Here is an 11,665-nt window from a genome sequence, read left to right on the forward strand (position 1 = left end):
TGAGGCTGCAGGCAGGAATGGGAAAGAGCCGCCCATCTCTGCTTGGCTCCAAGTAGCAGCGAACAACTGGCCTGTGGGGAATGGCTCTCCATTCACTCCTCTCCCAATCCTTCCCTCCCCGGACATTGGGGGTGTGGGGGCCACCCAGGATAAATTCCCTGGGCAAGAGATCTAGGACGCCAGGGCCTGAATGCTGCATCTCAATACAGATTCCTAGAGAGACTGAGTGGCCCTGCCTTCCATGAATAGCGAGCACCATCCACCCTCCACAGCTCTGTTTTGTCTACCTGGCCCAAACTCACTCTTACAGGTGTCTAACTCCAGACTGTGCCCCCCTCGCCAACCCCTCCCACACGCACACCCTTGGCCACTTTCTTTTTTTTGTTTGTTGTTTTTTTAGACGGGGTATTGCTCTGCTGCCCAGGCTGGAGTGCAAATGGCGCAATCCTGGCTCACTACAAGCTCCACCTCCCAGGTTCACGCCATTCTCCTGTCTCAGCCTCCTGAGCAGCTGGGATTACAGGTGTGTGCCACCAAGCCCGGCTAATTTTTAATATATTTTTTAGTAGAGCTGGGGTTTCACCACGTTAGCCAGGATGGTCTCCATCTCCTGATCTCGCGATCCGCCCGCCTTGGCCTCCCAAAGTGCTGGGATTACAGGCGGGAGCCACCGCGCCCCACCGGCCACTTTCATCTTTGTGTGTATACACACACCCACGCGCACACACACACAGCCCTTCTTTTCTCGTAAAAAAGGAAACATTCTATATATACTATTTGGTACTTTTTTTCCCCTTAAATTTACTGAGGATAATAATCTATTGATATCTAGAGATCTCTCTTTTTTCAACGGGTGCACTATAATGCCACAGTGAATAATCTCACACGACTCTTATATTTGTGTATCTTACAGATCGATTCTTAGAAGCTGTAGGAATCTAGGGTCTCTGATAGAAAATGGCTGGAGCTCTGCTGGGCTGGCATGAGAGTGGGGGATGGGGAGGAGGAAATCAACTGAAATGAGGGGCAGTGACATCCGAGCTGGGTAAGGTGGAAACCAGGAGGGAGGGTGGCCAAGGCAGAGCACAGGCTGGAGAGGGGGTGACCAATTCAGGGCACAGGCTAGAGAGGGGGTGACCGAGGCAGGGCACAGGCTGGAGAAGGGGTGACTGAGGCGGAGCACGGGCTGAGAGGGGGTGACCGAGGAAGGGCACGGGCTGAGAGGGGGTGACCGAGGCAGGGCACGGGCAGGAGAGGGGGTGACCGAGGCAGGGCACGGGCAGGAGAGGGGGTGACCGAGGCAGGGCACGGGCTGACGGGGGTGACCGAGGCAGGGCACGGGCTGGAGAGGGGGTGACCGAGGCAGGGCACGGGCTGACGGGGGTGACTGAGGCAAAGCATGGGCTGGAGAGGGGGTGACCCAGGCAGAGTGTTCCCGTTTCTTCCAGAGTGCTTTCCTGAGAGCGCTGTGGAATAAGGGAGGAGCGTCCTGCTTCCCGGCTGCCCTGTTGCTGTCGGAGTCACAGGATGGCGGCCGTCGTCCTGCCCCCGACTGCTGGTGAGTCGTGGGGTCCTGGCATTTCTCAGAGTCCAGGCTTGAAAGGCTCTGACCCACAGCATGGGACGGGAGCGAGTTGGGCAGAGCAGGTGAGGCAGGAGTGGAGCCCCAGGGCCCAGAGGTCCTCGGTGTCTGATCGGGCGGCTTTCGGGATTTGGGACTTAGGTGTTTGGGTGTCTGTGGATGTCGCCTCTGTGGTGAACGTGCTGGAACTTTTGAATTCTCCCTTTAGTTCTTTCTGTGAACCTGATAAAAACACAGTGACACCCTTGGAACTTCAGTTTCCTCATCTGTGAAATGGGAATAATCCCTTCCCCAAGTGCAGTCCGACCTTGAGCCCTGTTACCTGGCGTGGATGCAGCAGGGCCATGCTCTGGTTTCCTTGGATGGCTGTCGCTGGGTGTTTGCGTGCAGTAGAGGTGGATGCTTTGTGGGTGACTGTGTATGCATGGGGACACGGTCAGTTGCAGGCAGGTGGGGGAGCTTCCAGGTGTGTGAGTGGACACAGGGCCAGTCTGGATTCCTGGGACTCACTTCTCCTCCTCCAGCTCTGTCTTCCCCGTTCCCAGCCTCTCAGCGAGAAGGACACACAGAGGGCAGAGGGCTGGTTAATGAGCTTCTGACACGCTGGCTAAAGGTGAGTTAGATGTTCCTTTTTCCAAATCATTATTCCTTCAGCCAGAAGGTTGGACTCAATGCCTTTCAGCGGCCTGGACCTTCACGGCCAAACTCGCTCCTCAGGCATCCCAGGATCTCTGAGTGAGGGCTGCCCGGAAAATACCAGCGTGTGTCAACATGTACTGCAGGTGCAGAGCTCCCTCCAGGGTCCCTGAGTACATCACGTGCTCCTGAGAGTTTTAAGGGAAAACCAAGTAAAGACATGACAATGTTCTAAGCCCAAGCAATTAATGAAGGCCGTACGGAAATCATTCATTCACTTACCAAGTGTTTCTCTGATTTCTGCCGTGTCACGGGCCCATGCTCCCCTGGAGATCGAGGGAAGTGACATCACAGGAGCCCCCAGTCTGAGTGAGAAAAGACGGCTGCTCTGTGGTACTGGGCACTGGACACTGGGCACTAGGCCTGGGAGTGGCCTAAGGAGACAAGCATTGAGGGCTGAGCTCAGAAGCCAGGGAGGGGAGCTCGGAACCCCACCCCACATCTCGTGCTCAGGTTTCCCTAGCCCTGGCTCTGTTCTGCTGGGCCCTATTCCTGTGCACGTTGGTGGGGGTGGTCCTTAGCTAAGCCGTGATGTCTGCAATGCCTTAGGGCTTGGTGACCTTCGAGGATGTGGCCGTGGAGTTCACCCAGGAGGAGTGGACGCTGCTGGACCCTGCCCAAAGGACACTGTACAGGGACGTGATGCTGGAGAACTTCAGGAACCTGGCCTCCCTGGGTAAGCCTAATGTCATTCCTGCATTTATTTAATGACTCAGGAAGTAAGTCTTGTTTTTCTTTTTTTTTTTAATTGAGGTAACACAGGACACAAAAGTCACCATTTAAACTATTTTAAAGTGCCCAATTCGGTGGTTTTTCGTAGGTTCACCGTGTGGTACAACCATCACCGCTAATTCCAGAGCATAGCTGTCATGCCAGAAATAAGCCCCGTGGTCCTGAAGTGGCCTCTCCCCATTTCTCGCTCCCGAACACCTGGGCAGCCACTAACCTTTCCGTCTCTATAGATGTGTCTCTTCTTTTTGAGGAGGTTGTTTTTAGACAGTGTCTCCCTCCATCACCCGGGCTATAGTGCAGTGGCACAGTCCTGCCCCAGCTAATTTGCTTATTTTTTGTAGAGATAGGGTCTTGCTCTGTTGCCCAGGCTGGTCTCAAACTCCTGGGCTCAGGTGATCCTCCTGCCTTAGCTTCCCGGTGTGCTGGGATGACAGATGTGAGCTACCATTCCTGGCCCTACTCTTGCCATTTTATATAAATGGAATCATATAAAATGTCTTTTGTGTCTCACTTTTTGCTTAGCATAATGTTTTCTGTTTTTTTTGTTTGTTTGAGATGGAGTTTTGCTCTGTTGCCCAGGCTGGAGTGCAGTGGTGTGATCTCAGCTCACTGCAACCTCCACCTTCCAGGTTCAATCTGTTCTCCTGCCTCAGCTTCCTGAATAGCTGGGACTAAAGGCATGCACCACCACGCCCGGCAAATTTTTGTATTTTTAATAGAGATGGGGTTTCACCATGTTGGCCAGGCTGGGACTCCTGGCCTCAAGTGATCCACCCACCTCAGCCTCCCAAAGTGCTGGGATTACAGGCATGAGCCACCACGCCTGGCTGATGTTTTCAAAGTATAGCCGTGTTGTAGCACATATCAGAACTTCATTCTTTTTATGGTTAAATATTGTTCCATTATGTGTATATACCACTTTTTATAAAAATCAGTTCATCAGCTGATGGAAATTTAGCCTGTTCTCATGTTTTGGCTAATGTGGGTAGTGCTGCTATAAACATTCATGTACAAGATTTTGCTTGAGCACCTGTTTTCTCTTGGGTATTTACCTAGGAGTGGAACTGCTGGGTCCTGTCTTAATTCTCTGTTTAATGTGTTGAGGAACCTCCAAACTTTTCTACAGCTGCCACACCATTTTACATTCCTACCAGCAATGTATGAGACCAGCAATGTATTACAATTTCTCTGCATCCTCACCAACATTCGCCTCTTTTCCTTTTTTTAAAAAAATTATGATAGCCATACTTGTGGGTGTCTGTCTCATTGTGGTTTTTATTTCTATTCCCTAAAAAAAAAGATGAGATTGGTCATCTTTTCTTGTGCTTGTTAGCCATTTATACATCTTTCTCGAAGAAATGTTCATTCAAGTGCTTTTTCCATTTGGGGGGCATTGTTTACCTTTTTGTTACTGAGTTGTAAAAGTTCTTTATATGTTCTGGATCCTCGACCCTTATGAGATACATCATTTTCAGATATTTCCTCCCATTCAATGGATTGCCTTTTCACTATCTTGAATGACAGTTTTGCGGGAGATAGAACTCTCGGTTGATATTTTTCTTTTAGTACTTGGCGTATGTCATCATCCCACTGGCTTGTGGCCTCCATGGTTTTTGAAGAGAAATCAGCTGTTAATCTTGTACATGATGACTTATTTCTGCCTTGCTATTTTTCAGGAGTTTCTCTTTGTCTTTGGCTTTTGACTGTTTAATTTTAAGGTATCTCAGTGTGAGTTTTTTGAGTGTATCCTATTTGGAGATCCTTAAGCTGCTTTGATGTATAGACTTGTAATTTCCATCAAATTTGGGAATGTTTGGCCATTATTTTTCCATGTATTCCTTTTTTTTAATTATTATTTAGAGTCTCACTCTGTCACCCAGGCTGGAGTGCACTGGCATGATCTCAGCTCACTGCAACCTCTGCCTCCTGGGTTCAAGCAGTTCTCCCTGCCTCAGCCTCCTGAGTAGCTGGGATTACAAACGCACACCACCACACCTGGCTAATTTTTGTGTTTTTAGTAGAGACAAGGTTTCACCATGTTGGCCAGGCTGGTCTCGAACTCCTGACCTCAGGTGATCCTTCCACCTTGGCCTCCCAAAGTCTTGTAATTAGAGCGTCACCCACCGCACCGTGCCAATTTTTCCATATATTCCTTCTGCTCCTTTCCCTGTCTCCTCTCCAGTAGCAGCTCCCATTATGTGTATTCTGATGTTTGATGGTGTCTTCCAGGTCTCTTAGGCTCTGCTCATTTTTTTCCCCTTTATTTTTAATTTCTGCTCTACAGATCAGGCAATCTTAATTGACCTGGCATCAAGTTCACTGATTGTTTCTTCTGCCTGATCAAGTCTTCTGAGGAACCCCTCTAGTAAATTTTTCATTTCAGATAATATATATTTTTCAATTTAAAAATTCCTATTTGGCTCCTTTTTATAATTTCCATCTCTTTATGCTTTTCTCTATTTGGTGAGAATTCATTCTCATGGTTTTCATTAGTTCTTTGTACACAGTTTCCATGAACTCCTTGAGCATATTTGAAATAGTTGAAGTTGTTGCCTAATAAATCCAATGACTGGGTTTCCTTGTGGATAATTTCTGTTCATTTCTTTTTTCCTATAATGCAGTTTCATTTCTTTGTTTCTTTTTTTTTTTGGCAACAGAGTCTCACTCTGATGCCCAGGCTGGAGTGCAGACACAATCTCGGCTCACTGCAAGCTTTGCCTCCCGGGTTCATGCCATTCTCCTGCCTCAGCCTCCCGAGTAGCTGGGACTACAGGCACCCACCACCACGCCTGGCTAATTTTTGTATATTTAGTAGAGTCGGGATTTCACGGTGTTACCCAGGATGGTCTCGATCTCCTGAAATCGTGATCCGCCCACCTCAGCCTCCCAAAGTGTTGGGATTACAGGCATGAGCCACCACGCCCAGCCCATTTTTTTGTTTCTTTACATGCCTCATAATTTATTTGCTGAAAACTACTTTCAGAATATTACAATATGGCAGTTCTTTAAATCTGATTTCCCCCCCTCCCCAAGGTTTGTTGTAGTTGGTATTATTTCTTTGCTTAGTGACATTTCTGAACTAATTTTGTAATGTCTGTATTTGTCATATGTGGCCACTGAAGTCTCTGTTCTATTAGCTTAATGTTCAGCTTGGGATTAATTTGTCAGAGATTTTCTTAAATACCTGGAACCCAAAAGATGACCAGTCTTTACCAATGGATCTGAATTACATGTTGGAGCATGCCTTCAAAACTCAGCTAAAGCACTTTACAACTTTGACTTAGCCTTCACTTCCTTCTTATGCAGAGTCTGAAGGTCAGTCAAAGGTAAGGGCTTGGTGCCTTCTCAGATCTTCTCTGAGCATGGGTTCCTCCCTGAGTATGAACATGGCCTTCTAGAAATGTGTGGAGGGCTGGGCACAGTGGCTCGCACCTGTAATGCTAGAACTTTGGGAGGCCAAGGTGGGCGGATCACCTGAGGTCAGGAGTTCGAGACCAGCCTGTCCAAGATGGTGAAACCATATCTTTACTAAAAATACAAAAAAATCAGCCAGGCGTGGTGGCACATGCCTGTAATCCCAGCTACTTGGGAGGCTGAGGCAGGAGAATTGCTTGAACCCAGGAGGCGGAGGTTGCAGTGAGCCGAGATCACACCACTGTACTCCAGCCTGGGCAACAGAGTAAGACTCCATCTTGTGGGGGTGATAAAAAAGGTGTGGGAAGATGCTCTACTCCCCCGAGCATCTTGTTCCCCACTTCTCCTCCCAGGTTTTTTGGTTAGTCTTGTTTGCTTCACAGTTTTCCCTTGCCCCATTCAGCAGTGGCTGATTTGCCTTTAGATGTGTTGGGACACGCTTCCCTCGCCACCCTCCAGCTTCCATAGGTGTAGCCTCTTCAGACCTGGGAGAGTTTGGAGTTGATAAATTTAAGCCCTTTGATCCAGCCCATCAGGGAGCCAGCAGACAGGTCAGAACAACCAACCACAGGTTTTTGAGAATAAGGTGCATTCTGTTCCCTTCAGTACTAGAAACACAGGTTGTTGTCTTCAAGGCAAATGGGGAATAGAGTGTGCGGCTAGAGTCAGTTAAAATGTCACAAATCTCTCTTACCGTGATTTGGCTGTTTGTCTTGATTAGGCATTCTCCTGTGGCTGTAAACTTTTGATAACATTCAAGAGCTCCAATGAAGCTGATTCTGTTTTTGCCCATTTACTTACTGTTTCTATGAAGGGATGAAGTTGGGGAGTTCCCTACTCCACTACTTTCACCAACATCACTTCTTTTAAGTCCTTCGTAAGCACCTCTGTTCCTAGCTCTGTGCTGGGATGTGGGTGTACAGTGAAGAACGCAACGTGGTCCCCACCCTCATGGAGCTGTCTGTCTAATGCTATCTACTACGAAATGAAGATCTCCTTCTTTCCCTGACTGTATATTCTCTGTAGTTAAATCTGGGCTTTCAGAGTCTGTATTTAAACCTGGACAGGGGCTTCTGGGACCAGTTATCCTGCAACCACCCTAGATATTGCTTGTGATTTTGTGTATGTGTGTGAAAGACAGTTGCTATATTTCTTCAATTTTGGCCTAATTATTCCTCTGCTCCTGAAGTCACACCTCTTCACCTTCAGAACTGATTGCAGTTTCATGGGGAGTTTGTCTGCTGCACAGTCCTCTTCCATCATGTGTCTTTTCTCCATGTACAGGGAACCAAGTTGATAAACCTGGTCTGATCTCCCAGTTGGAGCAAGAAGATAAAGTGATGACAGAAGAGAGAGGAATTTTCCCAGGTGCATGTCCAGGTGAGCACCAGGTGGATATAAGTCCTTGTGAGGAATAGCTCTGGCCAGGGACTGAGGAGATGGGAGTATTATAATACATTAGGAAATATCAGTCAGAGAACTGCGTAAATGCCCCTTTTCCCAAGAAGGCCAAGAACATTTGGTCTGAGCCCCCCCCATGTACTTTCATGACTGTAACTTTCTGTCATCTCGCACTTTACTTGGGCCTCGGGGGAGAAAAAAAGACATGTCTCTTTTTCTGAAATTTAAGTCTCCTCTGAACTCTTTGATCAGTTTCAGTCTACCTTGCCTTCCTGACAATTCCTTCATTCTGTCCACATCAATCTCAATCTTCCTAGAGTCTTTCTTAAACATTGCCTAAAATTGTCACGGCCGTATCTTTCATGGAATCCCTTCTCAAAAACCCTCACCTCTCAGATTCTGCCTTCACCAATGTATGCATTTTACCATTTCACCATCAACTTAAATTTGCCTCTTTTCTATCAACTTAAATTTCTTTTTAACTTGTTTCAGATGTGGAGAATCTGCTTAAAGCCAAAGGGTTAACACCTGAGCTGCATATTTTTCAAAAAGAACAATCTAGAAATATGGAAATGGTAAGACTAACATGGGTGATTTGTTTTTTTCATGGTAGGAGAATGCCTTACATGAGAAAAGCCACAAAGACTGGCTTTGTTGGCCAAGCGCAGTGGCTCATGCCTGTAATCCCAATACTTTGGGAAGCCGAGGCGGGTGGATCACAAGGTCAGGTGTTGGAAACCAGCCTGGCCAATATGGTGAAACCCCGTCTCTACTAAAAAAGACAAAAAACCTAGCTGGGTGTGGTGGCGGGCGCCTGTAGTCCCAGCTACTCGGGAGGCTGAGGCAGGAGAATGGCATAAAACCCAGGAGGCGGAGCTTGCAGTGAGCTGAGATCTGGCCACTGCACTCCAGCCTGGGCGACAGAGCGAGACTCCGTCTCAAAAAAAAAAAGAAAGAGTGGCTTTATTAAAGGAAAGTGTCATTTTTCCAAGAGAAAGTCGTGTCTCCAAAGAGATACTGTGAAATTATTTTGAATTTGGAAAAAAGCATTAGCCCCAAACGTGTTTTTCCTGAGAATTCCCACAAGTAAGTATTTCCAGTAATCTGAGTCAGATATTGGGTATCTGAAAAAGAAATTAGCCTTAAATTTATCGGAAAATACTCTGTGAATATGATAAAGACTTGCGGAAAGAATCCATCTTTTTTAAATGCTAAGAATTCAAACTGACAGAAGCAATGTACTAGCACTCATAGTGGCAAAAACATTAATTCCAATACTATGATACACAACAGAATTCCTAGGAGAGGAAATTCCTCTGACAGCATTCAGTGTTAAAAATATTATAAATGGGCTGGGCGCGGTGGCTCAAGCCTGTAATCCCAGCACTTTGGGAGGCCAAGACGGGCGGATCACGAGGTCAGGAGATCAACACCATCCTGGCTAACATGGTGAAACCCCATCTCTACTAAAAAAAAAGAAATACAAAAAAACCTAGCTGGGTGTGGTGGCGGGCGCCTGTAGTCCCAGCTACTCGGGAGGCTGAGGCAGGAGAATGGCATAAAACCCAGGAGGCGGAGCTTGCAGTGAGCTGAGATCTGGCCACTGCACTCCAGCCTGGGCGACAGAGGGAGACTCCGTCTCAAAAAAATAAATAAATAAAAATATTATAAATGGTACTTATTAGTCATCTCTTAATCAACAGGAGAGGAATCATCTCGGAGCAGAATTCAACGAATGTAATGAGTGTTTTAAAGTCTTCAGCACAAAATCTTCCCTTATGCGGCACAAGAAGACTCACACTGGAGAAAAACGCTACGACTGCAGTGAATGTGGGAAATCCTACAGCAGCAAATCTTACCTTACTGTTCATAAGAGAATCCACAATGGGGAGAAACCCTACAAATGCAGTGACTGTGGGAAAACCTTCAGCAATTCCTCATACCTCAGACCGCACTTGAGAATTCACACCGGAGAAAAACCCTACAAATGTAACCAGTGTTGTCGTGAGTTCCGCACTCAGTCAATCTTCACAAGGCACAAGAGAGTTCATATAGGGGAGAGTCATTATGTATGTAATCAGTGTGGAAAGGCTTTCAGCACAGGGTCATCTCTTTCTTTGCACTATAGCATTCATACAGGGGAGAACCCTTACGAATGCCACAATTGTGGGAAAACCTTCAGGAGGAGCTCGAATCTGACACAGCACGTAAGAACTCATACTGGAGAGAAGCCCTACAAATGTAATGAGTGTGGGAAATCCTTCACCAATAGCTTTTCTCTTACAGTTCACAGGAGAATACATAATGGAGAGAAATCCTATGAGTGCAGTGACTGTGGAAGAGCCTTTAATGTTCTCTCATCTGTTAGGAAACACATGAGAACTCACACTGGAAAAAAACCCTATGAATGTAATTATTGTGGGAAATCCTTCACAAGTAACTCGTACCTTTCTGTGCATATGAGAAGGCATATTAGGCAGATGTGAATTCAGTAACTGTGGGAAAAGCATTCATTGATCTTTCATGCCTCAGATAACATGAAAGAACTCTTCACCAGATGTATGAATTACCTGCTACTGTGTAACAAATTACCCCACAAAATTGTGTGGCTTCAAACAACAAACACTTATCTCACAGTTTTTGTAGGTCAGGAATTCAGAAACAATGTAGCTCCATAGTTCAGGATCTCTCAAGAGGTTACAGTCCAGATGTCAGCAGAACCATAATCATCCAGAGTTTGTACTGGTGAAGGGACCACTTCCAGATGGCTCACTCACATGCCTGACAAGTGCATGCTAGCTGTTTCCAAGGGACCTGCACTTCCCAACCACGCAGGCCTCTCAACAGGGCTAAGTTTCTTTATGGAAGCGACTTCTCCCCAAAGCCAGTGATCTAAAGGAGCCAACACAGAAAGCATAATGTCTTTTATGACCTAGCTTCAGAGAGGTGTTTTCATGTCCCTATTACGTTGGTCACACACACCAATCCTGATACAACGTGGAAGAACACCACACAAGGTATGAACAGTAGACATTCGGAACCATCTGGAAAGCTTGCCATGAAATCAGTGGAGGTAATTTTTTATTTTATATATTATTTTATTTTAATTTTTTTTTCTTTTTTTTTGAGACAGGGTTTCATCTGTGCCCAGGCAGTAGTGCAGTGGTACAGTCTTGGCTTATTACAGCCTCCGCCTCTTGGGCTCAAGGGATCCTCCCATCTCAGCCTCCCAAGTAGCTGAGACTGTAGGCATGCACCACCATGCCTGGCTAGTTTTTGTAAAGATGGGGATTCACCATGTTACCCAGGCTGCCCTCAAACTCCTGGGCTCAAGTGATCCACCTGCCTCAGCCTCCCGAAGTGCTTGGAATATAGGAACAAGCCACCACTCCCAGCCAGAACTTCTTAAGATAAAGGATGAGGGAATGTTTTCAGTGATACCTCTTACATTAGGAAAAATATGAAAATGTTCCTTGGATGCAGTACCCATGAGTGTATTATTTTCAGAAAATCTTTCAGTGATTCCTCCCTTTACACATGAGAGAACTCATAGAGAAAACCCTAGGAACGTAATTGATGTTAGGATGCCTCACCTCTTATCTGAGTGGCCACATGATAACTTATACTGAGAACAAAAGGTATAAGTGCTATGTATGTAGATTACCTTCATCAGTGTCTCATTTGTAGGTTGGGCCACTAGCTCATTAATTTTCCATCTTTTAAGTATTTATGGCTATAGCTGTCCTGAAAATCTTATTACCTCATTTTATATACAGTATATTTATTATAATTCTAAAACATCAATACATCAAATATTCAGAAAGGTATTTCCAAACAGCT

General features: G+C 46.2%; 1 protein-coding gene across 3 annotated transcripts in view; it reads left to right on the top strand.

Annotated features, from left to right (window-relative positions):
* Positions 1-10,373, top strand: part of ZNF557 (zinc finger protein 557) — a 15,554-nt gene extending 5,181 nt beyond the window's left edge. For 2 of the 3 annotated variants that reach the window (XM_011943552.1, XM_011943553.1), the window contains exons 3-8: positions 1,449-1,558; positions 2,107-2,195; positions 2,828-2,954; positions 7,709-7,804; positions 8,318-8,400; positions 9,529-10,373. In XM_011943552.1, coding sequence (XP_011798942.1) covers positions 1,528-1,558; positions 2,107-2,195; positions 2,828-2,954; positions 7,709-7,804; positions 8,318-8,400; positions 9,529-10,311 — 1,209 coding nt within the window. In that variant the 5' untranslated portion in view covers positions 1,449-1,527 and the 3' untranslated portion in view covers positions 10,312-10,373. The remainder of the gene's footprint in view (positions 1-1,448; positions 1,559-2,106; positions 2,196-2,827; positions 2,955-7,708; positions 7,805-8,317; positions 8,401-9,528) is intronic. The other variant, XM_011943554.1, reaches the window with a different exon arrangement.
* The last annotated feature ends 1,292 nt before the right edge of the window (positions 10,374-11,665 follow it).

Source organism: Colobus angolensis, unplaced genomic scaffold (assembly GCF_000951035.1).
Source record: "Colobus angolensis palliatus isolate OR3802 unplaced genomic scaffold, Cang.pa_1.0 Scaffold22, whole genome shotgun sequence".
Lineage (NCBI taxonomy): Eukaryota > Metazoa > Chordata > Mammalia > Primates > Cercopithecidae > Colobus > Colobus angolensis.